Genomic DNA, 21243 nt, shown 5'->3' with positions numbered 1-21243 from the left:
GAGGAAAAAATGAAACAAGACCATCGATGTTGTACACAAATAATGAATTATGGAACATTGCATCAAAAACTGGGGATGTACTGTATGCTGACTAATGTAACAAAATAAAAATAATTAAAAATTAATTAATTAATTAATTAATAAAATAAGACGAAACCAAAGAGGGAGACAAACCATAAGAGACTCTTAATCATAGGAAACAAACTGAAGGTTGCTGGAGGGGATCAGGGTGGCATGGTGGGGTAAGTGGGTGATGGACATTAAGGAAGGCATGTGATGTAATGAGCACTGGGTATTATAGAAGACTGATGAATCACTGACCTCTACCTCTGAAACAAATAATACATTATATGTTAATTGATTTAAATTAAAAAATGAAAATTAAAGAATGACAGAGAAAAGAACACTATGATATATAATCATAGGTTTTTATAGGCTTTAAGAAGACAGAATACATACCAAAAAACTGATTTTCTCTAGACTAGGAATCCTCTAATTTTTTCTATCTCTCCAACTAGATTCACTTGAGGACAGAAACATAATTCAATCGGTGCTATATACCCAAGTCTGGTACCATGCTTGGCACACAACAGGAACTCGGGAAATGGTTCAACATAAAATCTAGGTATAAGAAGTGATATTTAAAAAGCAGATTCCATAAACTAATATCAGCAGAGTCCAAATAAGATTCAACAGTTCACCATCAAAAAGAAAAGGAAGCAGTAATCACTTGGATTGCACGTGTACTTACAAAATCGGACTAACTTCAATTTCTTTTCTGATACAGAGAATGGATAGAGTGGTTTCTCAAAACATTAAATGTTTCATGTCTTTTTAGACAAAATGGAAACAACTTAGCTAAATGACAAAACAATGAGCTATATTTCTGAATGGCCAAGCTATTACACCCAAGAAGTGATGATTCATAGTTAATAATTAACAGAAGTTTTCCAAAGATGTGCTATAAACTGTTATCAGTGGAGCTCTCAATTCTATACCAATTACTTTGGTGCTAATCAAATCAACATAAAAAGGAATAGCAAATGTCAGAAGGACATAATCTGATTCTCAAAATGTCTGGGCAGCCAGAAAATGCTGGATGCCACAAGGACTAGCAACCTGCAATTTAATCCAGATTTGTAATATAAGGAGTGTCTCAAAGAACTGAGTTTATAAATAATGAAGATGATTTTGGAAAAAACACGCTTATGTTCTTCAATCGCAATGGTTGGACTAAAAGATTTTCATGGTTCTTCTAACACTCCAAGAGTTCACTGTCTTTTGGATTATTATATTTGACTGTCCACATGTATTTGTTGCCATGGTTGTCGCCTTCCCACCATTATAAGAACAACAAAATAGAAAAATCATAGGTAACAAATACACAATGAAAATTATAAAAATTTAATCAGATAAAGCATTAAATCTTTTATACATCTCTCCTGTAATTGACTAAGTATCTTGAAATTTCTATTCAGAAAATACATTTAGAAACTAGTTAAAAATATAAGGTAAGGGAAAACTGACTTAAGAGGAAAAACGTATGAAGTGAAGGTTCCAAGCAAACAGTGGGACAAAATCAAAAGCATTAAGTCTATGTTTCCTTAAAGAGACAAAATAACTCTTCTACCTGAAAATAATAATGTCAAATGTGGTTTAGGAATTAGTAGATAGTTATGGACTGAAAAGTTTTAAAAGCTTATCAGCAAGCACAACGTACAGCTCAGCACCACTTTAATACCACAAGATCACACACACATCCTATCAAAGAAAATCCAAGTACCAAACTAGAGACTAGAAACTACACAAAATGCTATAAGATGATATACATATTTTGAAGATTTCACGACCTGGTTTCAACAAGACTGCCAAAATATTTTAAATAGAAATCCATTCATTTTTATGGAAAAATACATTTGAAAACATACACTTAGAACAATGAAACCCAAAGAGAAATTTCAAATTGTCAGACCATACAAAGTTCTTAAACAAAAAGAATGCATTAATGAGAAGCTTACCCGTTTTAAAATTTTGACCTTGTGCTTCACTGTATCTTCTATATATTTGGTTTTATCATTTGTTGGTGTGTGCTTTGATAACCCAAGCTTTTCATATTCCATTGTTCTATCTTCACTATGAACTTCAACTTTAGCCTGGTTTTCCAAAATATCTGAATCTACTATTTCAGTCTTTTTATCTTCTTCAGCACAACATTTTACACACACGTATTCTTTGTCTTCTTCTCCCATTTGTTGTGCTTGACAAAGACTTAAACCAACACAATCACCATGAAACCAGTCATCACATCTCCCACAGCCAACCATAAACCTGGAAAGAGGGGAAAAAACTTTGATTTAATACATTTTTTTAAAAATGTTAAAAAGTGAGCCTAAATTAAATTTTCAATCATTTTCTGATATTTGTTTTCCATCTTTACCCATTCTACTGGTTCAACATGGAGCAAATTTTCAAAGAATGTTCTATGAAGACAGAACTTTTAAGTCAAATATATCCCGTCTAGTATGAATGAGAAAATACAAAAAACCATAAAGGTGAAATAAAGGGCAACTGACCTTTGTCAGCATATTGCATGGAATAACAAAGTATAAAATAACATTTCTACACTGAGAAGGGTGTTAAGAGCTGTGATAATCTGATCACAGACAATCCGTCAAAGTTACAGTAACATTTACCCCACACATCTGAAACCCTATCTAAAACTGAAGAATCGTTCATCCAATGAATAATTTTGAATGACAAAGGATCGCAGCAAAAATGCAACTCGAAATCCAACAAAATGGAGACTCAAGATTGTTTATTAACCACCTTAACTATGTCACTATTCTGAACTCAGAACATTCTGGCTCATGGTGTCACAGTGATTAAGCTGAAGAATCTTTTTATATACTTTTGAGCGCAAAATTCCTTACTACTGACCATGCTTTAGATAATAAACTTGTTTCTCTGAATAAAAATCATTATATTTTTAACATGAAGATATTAATATTTAGGCTGAATTTCTCTTAAGTTTCCAATCTCTTCATAAAAGTTTTCCTTTACTACATTTTATCTGAATAACTTCACTAACAATGAAAAAAAATGAATGAACACAAGATTTTGGAGTCTTAAAAGCTTGTTTTTCTAACTTAAAAATACCTGGAATTACTTTTTTTAATAAAATGGTAAATCAGATGTACACACAGCAGTTGAGGAATGTTATTTAATTTTAACCCATTGTTAGGTAAACTACAGAGCTCACTTAATCATGTTTAATATTTTTCTTTCTTCTTCGGGTAATTCAAGGTATGTTTGAAAGGTTAAGATAAAAAGATGTAGGTATATTCTTTAATGGATTAAAGACTTTGATTTTGTAAGAGTGGCACCAACAATGCCAAAACTCATTTTGGCCAACTGATAGGGCCAACTCTCTTATACCAGAGGTTTTAAGGTTGAAATTATAAAAATAATTGTCAGTCCTTACAGATCTTGAAAAAAAGTCACAGCAAATACTCATTCCTCAACAGTGGCACATTTTTCTCTTCCTCTTGTTCCTTTCTATTGTGTATCAAACTATTGCTGTGCATTAAGAAAACGACTTCATGTTTATAATTCACCATTCTTTACCCTAACTAGTAATGCCTGTGCTAGCTTTATGAAGTAAATCATTTCTGAAAATGATGGGGGAAAAAACAGAAAGATGAAAACCTCCTGTTTTTGTTTAAAAACAAAACACAATGTTTTGGACTCACAGATCAGCAAGAAAACTTTCAAACAATGTGGTATTTGTTTGCAAGATAGAAATGGTCTATCTAGGCTTGTGGAGATTTTAGATGGGTCCATGTTTCAATGATACAGATCTTCCAGCCAACAAAATAAGTGAAAAACGTTAACTGCACAGTTTTTCTATTTCAGGTTGCAAAGTTGTAAGAACTATACTTGAAAGCAGGTAATATGAATATCTTTGAACTACTGAAGGAAAGCTAGCAGTCGTTTCCCTTTACTTCCACTATCAGAGCTATATTATTTCTTCAAAGCAAGTCTAGACTAGTTTCAGTTAAGACACTACCTAAAAACCTACACACTATGACCATGGCTATGCTGTTACCCCATATTCAAATCTAAATATCAAATTATAAAGCACATATTTAAAAATTTCAAATTCTTAATCAGGGAAGAGTTTTCTTATGACAAAACTAAGCTTCATTTCAAGCTTACTTTGGAAATGTCTCCTGAAACTTGATGCTCTGAAAAGCAAATCTCTAGTGCCATCTACAGAGGTATCGTAATAGTTTTTTATATAAAAGATATTGCAGTTACATAAAATTCTGAAAAGTCATCGATAAAAATCATTTCCACATGTCCTAGGGAAAAACAGGACAAATTCACTTGAAAATAAAACTGATTTTATAAAAATGTAAATATGGATCATTTCTAGGTCTGTTAAGTTGTAAGTACTACAAATTTCATGAACCATATTGGGGGGGGGAAGCCCTATCACAAAAAGAGAATATTTTCTTCCCTTTGTGTATTATTACTCATGGTTCAAAAATGTGGGGGGGGGAGTAAGAACCACATAGCTAACAGAATTAATCCCCCATTTTCTGCTCTGGCCATGAATTTCTGATCACTAATAGGCTAAATCACTTATGGAAAAGACTATAACCTGGATGTTAAATATTTCTACACTAAAAAAAAAAAAAATGTTGTATGGAGTTTACCACTGGATCAGTTAAGTAAACCAGATAGGCATGAATCAGTTAAATAGAAGAATTCAGAAATGTTTGTTGTATTCTTTTACTGTTAAATGTTCATACACAAAATTTAAAAATAAAAAACTAAATTAGACTTGTTATAAGACAAAAACTAAAATTCTAATCTTTTTGGCATAAGCCAAAATACATTCTTAGAAAACTTTCAAGTTTTTTCAAAGTAAATCACAAAGGCAAGCAACATCTGAGAACTCCCGTTCTTAGCATATCTGTGTTATAATTACTAACAATGGATATGTTACAAGATGGGTGTTCGGTTCTGGTAAGTGTGTGACATCTATACCTTAATACTGTGAATATATATTCACTCTTTTCTAAAATGATTCTATTCTACATAAAGATTAAATCACTGTTTTTGTCATTCACAATCTAATCTGCAGACAAAAATAGTTATCTGTCAAACTCTTAAAATCTTGAGAAAAAACAGAAATCTTTTATTCTGGAAGAAAATTTCCTTCTCAGAAAAAGATTTCTTATTTGAGTATAAAGCTATGAATCCATTCTGCTATGGAGATTTTTTTGTTTGTTTGTTTTTAAATTTCATCCAATATACTAATCATCTACAGCTGGGCAAGAAACTTCACTACAAACTAAAAATATAAACAGCTTCTGGAGAGGTAGGGAAATACTAGAAACTCCAAGATAGATAATATGAAAAGACTCACACTTCTTCCTTCCAAAATACCAACTGGCTTATGTAAACATAAGTCCAAAGATCATTTTTTAAAAATGAATATTAAGTAGTCCGGTTTTTTAAATAATGAATATACCTTTGTTACAAGGCTGAATGAGGAAAATAAATGGAAGCAAAAACAGAAGCCTGATGTGTAACTTGTTAAGAGTCCATACCTATTGTCTTTAGGATACATATAGAAGTTACTTATGGTCAAATATTTATTACATTTGGTGATGCCATGAACAAATCTATATTTAAAAATGTAACTGCCAACTTGAAGCACAGATAGGAAGCTAACTTCAGTTGTAATACACGTAAATGCTGAAGTTATAAAATAGTCCTTACAGAAGTAAAGCTGTCACAAGTGTCTTATTAACAAACAGCTTTCCATATGGCTAGTGCATGAAATGAATGAAAATTATTTCTAGATATGCCTTTCCTAATAAATTTATAATCTTATACATGGATTAAAATAGGAAAATTACATGCTGTATGACAGGTACATTTTCTGAGTGAACTCAATGTATACAAGCACAAGGTATCAAAAAGTAGTGAAGGCTAGTTAATATGTAAAGAAAAAAACAATCAATTTCTTAGGCTTCTTTATTCACAAAATTGAAGTAATGTGAAATGTTGCTTCCCAAATTGATTGTTTCCAATGTCATTATATAGTATTCATGTTAATTACATTGGGTAAACTCAAAATCCCTACCTATCTAATATTCTAAGTCATTTTCCACAATGAGGCAAAGAAACTCTAGGTTTTATAGAGTAGATACAAAAGGTGGCACTGGGGGAGTGGGGAACCACAATGGGACTTAAAATTTAATCTTCATTTTAGGAAAACAACTGACGTTGATAAAGTGAGCCATGGTTAAAAAGGCTGTGCAAACTCCTGAGGACTGGGCCATCAGAAGAGCAGCTTATCTGCAACAAAGCAACATGGTAACATACTTAACGACTTCCAACTCTAGGCTCAAGTTTCATTTTAGAAACTCATTCAAGTTAAGGTTCTTACTCCATTACTCAGACCACATGTCAGTGTAATGATTTTTTAGAAGATTCTGGCAGAGAGAAAAGTACTGGCTTAAAAGAACATGTAAAAGCACCACCCAGCCCTTAATTCTGAAAATTTAGCAGGCCCATTTTAGAATATCTGAATAAGCTGTTTAAAGCAAACAAAAACTTAGGGGCGCCTGGGTAGCGCAGTTGTTAAGCATCTGCCTTCGGCTCAGGGCGTGATCCCAGCGTTCTGGGATCGAGCCCCACATCGGGCTCCTCCGCTATGAGCCTGCTTCTTCCTCTCCCACTCCCCCTGCTTGTGTTCCTTCTCTCACTGGCTGTCTCTATCTCTGTCAAATAAATAAATAAAATCTTTAAAAAAAAAAACAAAAAACTATCTTTGTAAAGCAAACAAAAACTTAAAAGAGCACATATGTGAGGACAAATGTAGCACTATGTTCAAATAAAACACAAATTTTTAAAACTGGAATATGTTGTTATAAAGAGTAACCACTGACTAAAAATAGGACATGGGCTGAATCATAAAGGAAGACATAAAACTTTGTTATGTTTTTGACATAACACATAAAACTTATTTTTTACAGAATAGCCCCATGAACTCCCACCCACTCTCTCCCAACCACCAGCTCCCACACAAAATAATTACACAACATACTTTATACTAAATTGTCCCTATCTAAAAAGTTTCGCATTTTTATGTAATCTGATAGTACTGGGAAAAGTCATCCTAATATTTACTTTCATGAGTAAGGATAATATTACAATGTGCAAGTTATGTTCTTTTCACATGTCAATGTTGATAGAAGTTCCAACAGCAATCTCAACACTTGAACATGACAATCTTGTAGCTGCAAACTCCACTTCATCTCCTGTTTTCCTTTTCTTAAGAAGCTAGCAAATAAAAAAATACACGGGGGAGGGTCGGGCAGTGTCAAAAAGCTATAAAGCACTGAATCCTAAAATCACTTAAAAGATTAGAATTCGCAAGAAATCCTTCAAATCACTAAAACATCCAAAAAAGAAATAGAGGTTTTCTATTTTGTGTTACATACACAAGTCACCTGAATAATTTAACAGTTGTTTTAGCTATCGAACTTCATTCCAAGGTTAATTCTGATAGTTATGAAGTGGTGGTATTAAGTCATGGTGGTTAATTCTGATAGTTATGAAGTGGTGGTATTAAGTCATGGTAAGTGTGCTTCATTTACCAAAAAAAAAAAAATTTTTTTGAAATCTTCAAAAGAAAAATAGAATTTCCATTATGACCTTTACACTTTATTACCAGTTCTTCTCAAGCCAAATAAAATAATATATAACTTACAGACCCAAAGCAGTGTAACAGTTTTCTGATTAGCAGCAAGCTTTTTTTCTCTTTCAGATGCAATAACTAAATCACACTCTCTAACTGGTTACAATGACAAAACATTTCAATATATACCAGCCATTGGTCAGGCTATGCTTTTTTACATGTTCTGGGATGATATATTTATAAATTCAGTGGCTCCATCTTTCTATCATTTTATCCAGGATTATGAGGGATTTTTTGTTTCTGCAAAAGTCTTTGTATGTTAAATAATTTCTTTCTATAAAAAAGTTCTCACAAAACCCCACCCTAAAAAGCAATTTCTCTTTAATGCACATGCCACACACACACACACACACACACACACACACACACACACACACACACACACCTGTTGCCATGTGGTTTTTTGCAAAACCCACACTGCTTGCTGGGAGTCCACATATATTTGCTTTCAAATGAAGAGCTATGATCTGAGCCTTCTCTTTTTATAGTAGCTATGTTGTCTGGAATGAACAATGGTGGCTCATCCAAAGAAAAACTCCTGCTGCTTCTTCTTTGGCGGGGTTGTAGGTTCTTCTCAGGTTTTTTTAGCTTCAGTTTATCTTCCTCCTTAAAATGCTCTACACCACCTGTATGTTCAAGCTCTTCCTTCACATGACTATTGGTTTTCATTGCTGCAGCCAGCTGCTGGGGCTTATGGCATTGTTTCTGGCTGGAATGTAATAAATGTCCAGTTTGTGCAGGATGATGGGGTTCTTTAGAGCAACCAGGGTGACCATGAGGCTTTTCACTCAAAGAATGAGTCAAGGATTTAGAAACCTGTACTAAATTTTGATCCTGTGATGTTTTTTTCAATATAGAATGAGCTTGATTTTTCACAAATTTAACACCAGAATTGCAACTCTGAATTTTTGAATCTTTCTCAACTTGTTTTTTTCTCACTTTGACCGGCCTATGAAAATTTTGCTGAGATTCTGGTTCATCAACATTTCGTTTCACACTTTTGACATTAACTTTAGTTTTGTTATGCATTAATTCATGCTTTGCTGCAACAATTTTTTTCAGAGTATCTGTGGTCATGTTTTGCTTAGAATGAATTACAGGTTTTGTTTGTTTGGATTTTACCGTTTTTGACTCTAAACAAGAAACACTACTTGACTGGCTGTTTCTGTCATCCTGAAGGTTTGCTATTTCATGAGACTCCATTTTAATACTTTCAACAATATTCAACTGTTCTGAATTTTGGTCAGGTGCACCACAAACAGCATTTTCTAAAATATTACTTTCTGGTTCAAAAGCATTAGTATCAACCATCTCTAAGTTTGAGTTATTAAATTCTGTGCTCTCCAACTGCTTATCATTAGACTCTGTGTCTTTACAATAACCCAATGGTTCTATTTCATTTCTTTGAAGGGAGTTCTTAGCTTTATCAGCAACTTCCATGGTATTCTTCAATTCCAAATTACATTCATTTACTTCATCCACAGAACAAGACAAACCTACAAGGTTCTTTTCGGTCTTATCTGGATTTGTACAAGCAGCAGCATCAGAGACAGGAACAGAAGATGCAGATTCCTCAATAATTTGGTCATCTTCGTGGGATAATTTTACTGTCTCATTTGATTCTTGTTCAACTTTCCCCTTTTCCTTCACTTCTTCAACAATAGTGCCATCCGTTTTATCTGCAACAGAATCATTCTGTTCTTCTTTATCTGAAAACTTAAACTGTGGGCTACTAACAGTCTTGACTTTACATTCCATCAGAGCTTCATTTTTCTTTTCTTCAATACTAACACAAGTCTCTGAAAGGAGTGAACAATTTAAGTCATGAGATGGCACATTTGTTTCTCCCTGATTATTAGACTTCTGCTTAGAATCTAATCCAGCTTCATCCTTCATTTCAAGACAAGATGACACTGAAGAATGACTTGAAGACACTGATACTTCTGGGACCACTTCAATTTGTCCAATATGTCGGCTGCTCCTTCTGCTCTCTTTATGGTACTCAGGTTTCGGTGACACAGAAACTTCTTTAATCTGACACTTTTCTGGATGTTTCACCCCTGCTTTAGGGGCACATACAGTCTTCCCAGATGTCTTTTTTGTGCTATTTAAAGGTGCTGCATTTGAACGCTTGGCAATAGTGCTTTGTCGCAAACTTCTTACTTGTTCTATCACAAGGGAAAAAAATAAATAAAAATAACTTAGCTTTTTGCCATGTGTTATTTCAATACAATTCAGAATATATTATTTCTTTACTCTGACTTATAAATTTGCTCCTTTCAATGAAAATGCACTGAAGAGTTACTCATGATGATCATATATATATAATATATACACACATACATATACACACACACACACACACACACACACACACACACATACCCATGTTAAGTTTTATATTTATAAAGTTCTATAAATTCTGGCAGGAGAAAAAAACTACAAAATTCAGACTGACATTATACTCTACTACAAAACAAGAATGTTTACATCAAGTTTCTTTTCTATAGTAAGTAAGCTGGGAGTAAAATAAGTAAAATGAGCTTCCTTCACATTAATGCCCATCATAAAGCAAGACTGTCACACAGTTTTAAACACCAAATGTCTTTCTTTTTAACATTAAATATCTTTAAATAAATAATACCGAACACGCTCAGGTTCCAGCAAAATATGAACTAGACCACCTATCACAAACAGGATCTGTGTGAGTTTCAAAACACAGCCTCACAAGAACTCTAACTCTTTTTTATGAATGTCCTTCACTTGTATCACCATTTTAGCATACAAGCTATTCCTAAGAAATGAAGCACATGCGAAAGTGCTAAACACAGATAAAGAGAAATTACAATCAAAGAAATTTAAGCCAAGAAAATATATCATAAAAGAAAATGGGGAAAATATGAAAATAATAAAGCTTCCCACCTTTAACAATATTCCTAACAAAGAATCCACTATATGAGTTTTTCCTCTTTTCCCTATCTGGATACACCCTCCAGGAGAACATATGGAGTGAAAAGAAACTAGAAGGAAAGAGAGCTAACGTAGATTCATTAATTAGAAAAACCCACAAACTGAAATACAAAATAAGTGATTTCCAAGCCTATGGACATTCAATGCCTCAGAATAAACTCTGCATGAAAACTGAACACTATTAATTATCAAAAAAAAAAAAAAGACTCCTACCCTACTATGCACCAATACTTAAACACTTGCTTACTTGTCATAAAGCACTGAACTCTTAAGGAAGGTATCATGTGTCTTCATTTGCCTGTAACAGTCCTAGGTGACACATATAGTTCTGATATGATTATTAACAGCACACTCTTTTACTCTCAAAAGTGTCCTAGCTTGAACACAAAATTATTCAGTCATCCTAGTCTTAGAGACCCCTTCTAATTCCCCCAGAACGTGGCACAGTATTTCATCATTAGATAAGTACTCAACAATTTTTAAAAATTACTTAGTGTGGATTAACTGTTTATCATATGCTCAAATATATAACATTTTTAAATAACTAAAAACTTAAAGACTCATTATCAATATGTGGATATTTTTAAATAGTTTAATAATATTTTTATATATTTTAAGCTTTGAAGACAGCCTGAAATAATTTACAGCTCTACTTTGTCTGCCTTGAAATAAAATAAATGAACTTTTAACACCCATTATCTAGGTTGTTGCTAAAAATGACAAATGAACAGCATATTCAACTATAAAGGTAATTAAGATGAAAAAAAACATTTTCCAATAGTAACTGATTTATTGAGCTAAAGATCAAGTTGTTTTTCCTCCTCTAAATATAAACTGCCTTAGTTTGAATCCTGGCTGAATAGGCCAAACATTTATCGTCCATAATGTTCATCCTATTCTTTTCATTACTCAAAGTCACAAGTAATACCAAATAACAGATTTAAAAAGCTGATTAAAAATATAAATTGAGAGTGGGGAGACTGGGTGGCTCAGCTGGCTAAGCATCTACTCTTGGTTTCATCTCAGGCTATGATGTTATCAGGGTCATGAGATCAAGCCCCGCATCGGGCTCCCAACTCAGAGTCTGCTTGAGATTCTTTCCCCTCCCTCTCTCACCCCCTCTGCTCCTCCCTGCACTTGCTCTAAAATAAATAAAATCTTTAATCTATCTATATAAATTGACGAAAAGATAAAATAAATACACACATCTAACTTAATCCACTTCTGAAAACCCACACTAATGCTATACAAAAGACATAAATCTAAAATGAAAGGAAGAACAGGAGAAAACGGTGACAATTCCAGAAGTCAAACAAGAGATGCTCAAGAAGTTAACAGATGTAGGAGACGAAAAAAAAGACAAACTCTAAGATGGCAGCGTAGGCAAGAATACAATTAATACCTCAAAAGGGTTAGGAATTGGTGACCCCTGATGATTCTAAAGTGTGGATGAAAGCTGCTTAAGAAGCAGTTAGATCCCTAGCTCCCTCTCCCCAATGCCATCTGCCAGGCAACTGCCCTTTCCTGGTCCTAATCCAAGACTGGAGGCTTGCTCTCTGGAAGAGTAAAAAACAGGGTTTCTAGACTAAGGAACATCAGGCACAGATAAAAGTGGCAGTAAAGTACACTGAAATTTGTGACATTAAGTGAATTTATATATATTCAAAGCTGAGACACCCTGTTAGCTTCCCTGAAAGGATTCCCGTAACATGCTACCAATCTAATGAGCCTAAGGGAATAAAGACATTAGGGATTGCTCAAAAAACAAACAAACAAACAAAAAAACTCCGCATGACCAAAGAACCATACAGTGAAGCTCACAGTAGACAAAACACAACCCACCCACTCTTTTAAGTGTTAACCTTTTAGTTTCATACAGTTTTAGTCCCCTACTCTTAAACATAAGCAAACTATCAGACATTTTGGAAAAGTCTCTAACATGAAAGATGGAGAGACAGACAGAAAGACACAGACACAGGCAACATGGAGAAAAAAGAAACCATGGAAGGAGATAAAAAAAAAAAAAAAACTTTTTAAAACACTTTTTAAACTAAATACCTTATGAAAGACAGCAGAAGATAAAGTGTTCATGAAACAAGACCACAATGCTGCAAAAAGGACTACTCCCAAAACAAACAAAAAGAATATTCAGAAATTAGAAATGTAAAATATGATGGAAAAGTTGGAGGATAAGCATGAAAAAACTTCACCAAGTAGAGGAAAAAGACATAGAGGTACAAAGTAGGCAACATAAAGAAAATGGAAGGGCCAGTCCTCCCTACCTAATACTTGAATAATGAGTTCCAGAAAGAAAGAGCTGAGAAAATAGAGGAATTACCAATGGATAATACAAAAAATTTTCCCAGAGTTGAATAATACTTTTCAGACTAAAAGGATCTATGGAGTATCCAGAACTCAATACTTAAAATACACTCACAACAAGATACATTATCAGAAATATCGAAACACTCGAGCTGAAGAGGAAGACTCCACAAACTTCCAGCAGAAAGTATCAAAAAAGAAAAAAAAAAAGGAATCAGAATAAACTTCTCAACAACACTGAAGTTAGAAGAAAACAGAGGAACACTATCAAATTTCTGAGGGAAAATTATGTCCAACCTTGAATTCTATGTTCAACCAGACTGTAATTCCAATGTGAGACCAGATTAAATACATTTGCAGACACACAGTTTTAAAATAACATATCTCCATGTTCCTTTTTCACAGCAAACTACTAGAAGAATTGTCACCAAAATGAAGGAGTTAAGCCCAAAACAGAGGAAATAAGAACTACAACACCAAACAGAATCGTCAGAAGAATAGTAAAGGGAGATCCCTGGATAATAGCTATGCATCAGGCTTATACAGGGCTAACAAACCAATGCACATGGGAGCAGATAAGAAAGCTCCAAGAGACTTCTTCAATAAAATGAAAATGACAGAGTATCTGATGTGCACACATATTTTTAGGAAAGACTTAGACAACTAGCAGAGTGGCTGAGGTGTTATTACTGGTATGTACACAGAAAAGTCTGTGTACAAATGTACAAAACTATAAGCAAATGAGCAAAAACAATTATTAAATCAGAAAGACAAAAAGTTGTATAGGAAAAGTAACCTTAGTTTATTAAATCAGTCATCTCTAACAGCACATAGTCACAATAACATAAATAATTACTACTGATCTACCAAAATTACTTACTAGAAGGATGAGAAAATATACTTTTGTGAGATAAGGACAAGAAGACAAACACTAAGTTCATCATCCAGAGTGGGAAATCAATAAATACCTACACATCAGTGTAATCAAAAAAGTAGCAATATACATATGTTACTTAGAGACATGGAAGTAAATACCAAAAAATTAGTAAAGCCAGCTGGGAAAGTTAATAATGATTTCCTCTGGGGAAAGGAAAATAGGCATTAGAAACTTTACAGAATTAGTCAACCCTTCAAATTTTGTAAATATATAATTTCAGTAAAAATTTTTAAAAATTATACCAACAAATTGATATAATCTTACTAAAATGCTCAGACTAGCAAACATCATGAAAATATGGTCTCTGCTTAGCAAGTTTACGAACTATCCCCACCTGTCCCTATACCTTTGATTTTCTAGCTCAACCTCTCAGGAAGATTACCTTGTGCCATTAAACGAGGTGATTTTCTTGGTGATCTCACTGAATTTTCTTCTACTTTGTCCCTCAAATTCCTGTTAGGTAAAATCAGTTCTTCTTCATCAATGGTATCATTGCCACTTTCTTTAACAACTCCTTCATCCATAATATCGTCGAGACCAACAACTAGAGAAAAAACAAAAACAACAAGAAAATTAATTTTTAAAAATATTGAATACCTTAAGTATTTAAAGGCAGTTACGGAAAACATTGTGAGACATTTTAACGCAATACTATACTACACAGTCCTGAAAATCTACGTCTATTATATGATATTGCCACTACCAAGCTCCCAATTCAGCTTTACAAAATTTACCTTATGAGGTAACTAATCAAAGAGTAGATTAGCTATAATTGTTCTTGATTTGACCACCACTGTCATTCTCACTTATTATTCACTGTACCTCTGTGAAAATCGTAAGCAACTATACCTGAAATACTCAATTATCCCAATTTTAGTTAAAGTAGTACAAAATTTTAATACCCTGAAAAGCTTGTGATTCTAAGTTCATGCTAGAGCCAAAAGATTCTAGTTCAAAGTATAATTCTATTACTTAAAGACTTCATGCTACACGTGTAGAAAGTAAATACAGGTACACCTTTAAATAGTAGCAAAAAAATATACATAGAAAGAAATGAAAAACGTAACTTCCCCCTCTCCCAAATGCCAGGTAAAATGGTAGGTGTATAGCTATATAATTAAATTACCTTCTAGTCAAAAGAGAGAGCATTTCATTTAATGGGGAGGGGGAGATATGGAAAAGGACTGGGGGACATTGAATAAAATATGAACACTGTATTTATTTTGTCATTGGGTTTATTTCTGTATATAACAATTTTATTTCACTTAACTAGCTGACATATACCAATTCTAAATGTGCAGCTGTATGAAATCTTGTAAAAAGAATTATTTAGATCAGAAGGCCTGAATTCAAATCCCAGCTAAAACACTTAAATAAAACTTGACCAAGTCACTTAACCTCTCTTTCAGTTTATCTCTAAAATGAGAATAACAATACCTGTCCTACCTACCTCACAGGGCTGTTGTGAGGATCAAGTGAGATGATGTATGAGAACTCACTTTGTAAACTTTAGAGCACTATACAAATGTTAGTTATTATCTTCATCCTAGGGGTTAGAAGGAACCTCAAGAAGTTATCTAGTCCTCATCTTTGTATCCAAGAAGAACTTCAATTAAAAGAGCTCAACAAGATAGTGGTCTATCCTAAAATTTAAAGAGAACAAAATTCTTTATAAATATACTTTCAAATGGTACAATCTTTTTGAAGAGCACTTTGACAACAAACAGAATAATGAAACTGCTTATATACTTTGACCAATAAATTATAAATAGAATGAATTATGAAAAAAGGGCTGGCTAGAAAACACAGTGTGATCTTTGTTGGTAAAAAAACAAAATGCATGTGTATGTACATTTAGACAAATAGGAAAAAAAGATTAGCAGGAAATAGTTGAAAACTATAATAGTTACTCTATAAAAGATAATATACTTCTTTCCTGTTTTCCAGATTTCCTGCTATATGCATGTATTACTCTCAAAAATAGTCTACGCTTCAATCACTATCCTATGCACTAAAAGCTTAGAGAAGAATATACTTCAGGAAAATTCAGGACTCACGTAAGATATAATTAGGGGGAAAATGGGTGTAAAGTTCAGTTAGAAGGCTATTTCACCATGATGAAATACTTATGCTGTCACACATTCACACACATTCTCAAAAAAATTTTAATATTCATTTAAAAAAATAAAATTTAAGACTATTTTAATCCCAATTTTATATAAAAGCATATATAAATATATGCATTTCAGATATGCATAGGCAGAAATGGATAGGGAAAAAAAGCCCTGGAGTGTTATCAGTGATTATCTCTAGTGGTAAGGCAGATAAAGAATTTAAGTTTTTTACATCATTGTTATACTGTCTCTGTGTTTTCCAACTTTTTTTTAACAATCAGCATGTATTCTGTATTGTAATCAGGAGAGAAAGGAAAAACTCAAAAGAGGAAAATAGTCCAGGAGAAGGGCAATTAAACACCTGATTAACAGTGTTTGTTCGCAGGGAGTAAAAAGATATGTTCTGGATTTTAGGGCTATATTACAAAGCAAAAAAATCAATGGGATTTAGCAAGCCAAATCCAAAGGTCAATTATCAGGTTTTTATCTTACTCCCTTTCCTAGTAGCCTCTGACATAGCTGACCCATCTCTCCCTCCTGAATCTTTCTCCTCACTTAGCTTTTGAACATCACACATCTTCCTATCTCTCCAGCTACTTCTCAATATCCTTTGATAGAGCTTCCTCTTCTTGTAGAGGTCTACACACTGGAGGACTTACGGGTTCAGTCCTTCCATCTCTCTTCTTTATCTGCACTCAAAACCCCCTAAGTGATCTCATCCAGTATCGCCTATACTTGGATGACTCCCAAAATTATTTTCTCCAGCCCCAAGCTCACATTTGACCTTTGGAAGAGTATAATTTGACATCTCCACTAGGTCTAACAGATATCTCAAGTTTAACATACTGAAAATAAACACAGCTTCTACCCATCCCTCAACAAAACTGCCCCTCCTAAGGTATTCCCGGTAATGGAACCTCCATTCACCCAGCTGTTCAAACCTTAAACTCCAGAACTATCCTTAGCTCCTCTCTCCTCATATACCACATCAAGTGATCAGCATATCCTGCTAGTTCTATCTATAAAACATAATCGCTCAGGGTACCTGGGTGGCTCAATCAGTTAAGCAGGCCAGCTCTTGATTTTGGCTCAGGTCATGATCTCTAGGTCCTGGGATGGAGCCCCACATTGGGCTCTGCTTGAGGATTCTCTCTTCCCCTCTCCCTCACCTCCTCCCCCAGCTCATGCACACACACTCTCTATCCTCTAAAATAAATAAGTCTTGGGGTACCTGGGTGGCTCAGCCAGTGAAGTGTCTGCCTTCAGCTCAGGTCATAATCCCAGCGTTCTGGGATCAAGCCCCACACTGGGCTCCCTGCTGAGAAGCAGGGAGCCTGCTTCTCCCTCTCCTGCTATCCCTGCTTGTGGTCTCTCTCTGTGTCAAATAAATAAGATCTTTTTTAAAAAATAAAAATAAAATAAAATAAATTTTAAAAAAATAAATAAAAAATTAATAAAACCTATCACTCATCTGGACCATTTACCACCACCTTAACTAACATTCTACTCTAAATTACCATCATCTCTTATTAAAACTATACCATAATAGTGTCACAGGTTCTTCTACTGACACATCCCAAACACACTCATCACACACACACAGTTTACTCCCCACACAGTCATCACTGTGATCCTTCTAAAATATGAAGTCCTATCTTGTTACGATTCTTCTGTTCAAGACCCTCCAAACTCTTACCACCGCACTTAGATTTATGTCCAAAATCCTATCCAGGGCCCACAGGACCTAAGATCTTCCCCAGCCAACTTCACTGACTTCTTACCTACCGTTCTATGACTGACTCTACGCCAGTCACACAGGACTTTCCTGACACAGGAAAGCCTAAGATCATCTCAGGGTCTTTGTAGTTGCTATTAACTCTGCCTGGGGTGCTTTTCTCCCACATTTCCATGTGGCTCACTCTCTTCAAGTCATACCCAAATATTACCTTCTCAGAGAAACTTTTTTTCCTAACAATCTTATCCAAAACAGCACATACTCCCATCACTGCCTACTGATGCTTAGTATACTTTATTCTTTAAAACATGTTTGACACTACCTGATTAAAATACCTGTTTATTAACTATCTTCTCCACTAGAATGTAAGCTCTATAAGTCAGAACTCTATTTATTCATTGCTCAAACTCCAGAACCTAGAATAATAACCTGGTAATATAGGAAGCACTCCAGAAATATTTGCTGAGGAAAGGAACTAGGGAAAAGAAGGGGTCAGGAAAATTTAAATGCTGATGAGTGAGGGAAAAATGTTTTCACTAATCAAAAGACAGAAGTTGGAAAGAACAAATTTGGAAGTGGAGCGCTGACTTCACTTTTTGGATATACTGACGATACAAAGAAAAAGAGCAGTTTAAAGAAGCATCAAGGTAATACATCACACACAAAAAAAAGGTAAGGAGAATTTCAATGAAGTAGGGATCAGGAAGGTTAATGCTACAAGAGAAAATAATGCAGAAAAATCCACTAATTTGACACGCAGAAGCAGAGGATCAGATGACAAGAGGTTAAAAAGTGAATGAGTAAAGAATGACAACTGCAGTCTCTTATTTTTAAGAAGTTTAAGGGTAAAAGAAAAGGGGACAATCAACTGAAGGAAGTTAAAGGGACAAAAGATGATTTTTCTATATAAGCGACAAATGGGAAAGGGGAAATGGAAGGAGGTGAGGTAGGGAGAATCACCTTTACCAAAAGAGAGATGAGGGAATAGGAATGTGAAGGGAGAGAGAATGTGGTGCAAAAAAAAAAAAAAAAAAAAAAGGTCGGGGGCAGGAGGCAGAGAGAAGAAAAGGGAAGAAGGGAATCAACAAAGATCCCAGCATGTTTGTATGTGCTGGAAAATAACTTTGAAGGTAAGTGATGCTTTGAGGTCCCATCATCCATACAAAAATGTCCTAAGTCAATAACCTACAATTAGAATACCTCAGACTTGTTTGAGATATTTCTCAGAGTGGAGATTTCCAAGAATGCAGCCTTTTTTATACTCCTGCTCTATCTGGCAACACATACATTTCCTTCACTTCAAAAAGCCCATCTTTTTTTTTTTTTTTCCAAGATTTTATTTATTTATTTATTTGACAGAGAGAGAGAGACAGCCAGTGAGAGAGGGAACACAAGCAGGGGGAGTGGGAGAGGAAGAAGCAGGCTCCCAGCAAAGCAGGGAGCCGGATGCGGGGCTTGATCCCACAATGCCGGGATCACGCCCTGAGCTGAAGGCAGAAGCTTAACCACTGAGCCATCCAGGTGTCTCTCAAAAAGCCCATCTTTATATTAAATCAAGCTCTACATGGTCTCTAACATTTCCAGAGCTCTCATCTGAACAAAGCCCCTAACAAGTAAAGCATCTACTTAACTTCTCTGTGCCTCAAATTCTTCCATAAAATGGAGAAAATACTAGTGGGTTAGAGGGCTACTGTGATGATTAAATTAATACGTATAAAAGGCCTGGAACAGTATCTGGCACTTAGAAGGCCCTATATTTACTGTTAACTTCTGTTTCAGTTTCCCCCCCCCCCACCCACGTACCCACCATCAAAAATTATGTATTCCTTCTCCCTCACTGTTTTTCCTCAACTCCCCCTAGAACAAATCAAATTTTAGAAAGTATCTGAAATTTCTTTCTTCTAATCCATTCATCTGACTAAAGTAATTCACAGTGCAGAATAAATACTGTGGGGCAAAACCCTCCCAATTAGGTATTTGTGTTTTAAAAGAGTTTAATCCAACTGGTTCTGCTAAGAAAATGAACAGAAGTAAAGGAGAATCTGGGCTCTTTTCAGAACACTGCCTATTCTCAGGGACCCCCCACATCTTCCCCTCCTTCTCCCACAAGGCTAACCAAGATTCAGTATTTGATATTCAACTTTTTAAATTCACTAAAATGGTAACTTTGAGTTACCAAAACAGCGCAATTGCCCGGATTCTTTAGGAGACAAGTGTATGGTCATGACGTAGAGAAAAAAAAACAATATACTTTTTCCTCCCTCCCAGATTCCAGAATTAGATGTCACTCTCATTTTGAAATTTTGGCATAAAATCTATCATCATACTCAGAAATCCTTGAGCTTGAGTTTAGATCACATTAAAATTCTTCCCATCCCTAGCCACAAATGAGCCTAATTAAATCTGCTGAGTTCTGGTGCCAGTCAAGTCTATGTGAAGTCTTCCTGACACTAATATTACTTTATTCCAGACATTTCCAATCTATCTTTTTGGGAAGAGGAGGTAAATGAGATAAAGAAAATAAAACCAAACAACTCGCAGTTAAACTTAACTGCATTTCTCAACAATTAGGATTAGTTTAAATCATTTTAATACCATATAAAAGAAAAAAACCACAAGTAGAGTAGAAAATTCTTCACATTTGACATGCCTTAATTCACACTGGCAGTACAAAGGCCAAACTCAACTGCTTTTATTTCCTCAACTACAATTATTTCCTCTATAATAAAAGTTGGCGCTAAGTATCAGACTTGAGATAAACCTAAAGAGCATGATGTTGCAGCATTGCAATAAAGGTTAGATATCTATTTACAGGACTCGCGTTTGAAGTAGAAAAAGAAATTATACAGTTATATTCTCCTAACTGAGGCACCATAGCTTTCTCCTCGAACATTGAAGAATACCACCCAGCCTCTACCTAGACTCCCTTCGATGAGAGTTCTTTCCTTCACGGATGATTCATCCGTTTCCTAAAAGAAGCTGTGGTGTGAAACAGATCATGTTGTATGTTACATAAAATGAACCATTTTGGGTGAATTTATCATTTTAGATATTAGATGTTCCTAATTTGAAAAATATAAGTATTGCTACTATGCACACTTATCTTTTTCTTTTCCTCTTCAATTCCTTCTCTACAATAAACTTTAAAACATAGGTTTACTGAGTCAAAGCATGAAAATATGCATATTTTGTTATTTTATATCTCATTACATGTCTTTCCATAAAGATTATAAAGAATTTACACTGCAAAGAGCTTCGCGTTAATAAGAACTCACTGGCATTGAGTTTCAAATTTTTAAAATAAACAGTTACTATAAAACCTTGAACACTTCAGATGTGTATCCTGCCTTTTTGTATTTCTTTAGCTCTGCCTACTCCCCCACTCAGG

The 21243-nt window shown here is 34.5% G+C and overlaps 1 protein-coding gene across 5 annotated transcripts in view; it reads right to left on the bottom strand.

Annotated features, from left to right (window-relative positions):
- The window catches only part of PHF3 (PHD finger protein 3), an 85132-nt gene that overhangs the window by 25838 nt on the left and 38051 nt on the right, over positions 1-21243 (bottom strand). For 4 of the 5 annotated variants that reach the window (XM_040643602.1, XM_040643604.1, XM_040643603.1 and 1 more), the window contains 3 exons: positions 14389-14550; positions 8163-9945; positions 2019-2328 (listed from right to left, as the gene is read on the bottom strand). In XM_040643602.1, coding sequence (XP_040499536.1) covers positions 2019-2328; positions 8163-9945; positions 14389-14550 — 2255 coding nt within the window. Of the gene's footprint in view, positions 1-2018; positions 2329-8162; positions 9946-14388; positions 14551-21243 lie in introns of those variants that run through there. The other variant, XM_040643605.1, reaches the window with a different exon arrangement.

Source organism: Ursus maritimus, unplaced genomic scaffold (genome assembly GCF_017311325.1).
Source record: "Ursus maritimus isolate PB19 unplaced genomic scaffold, ASM1731132v1 scaffold_29, whole genome shotgun sequence".
Lineage (NCBI taxonomy): Eukaryota > Metazoa > Chordata > Mammalia > Carnivora > Ursidae > Ursus > Ursus maritimus.
The sequence above is the reverse complement of the archived record's forward strand: the minus strand, read 5'-3'. Positions and strand labels throughout refer to the sequence as shown.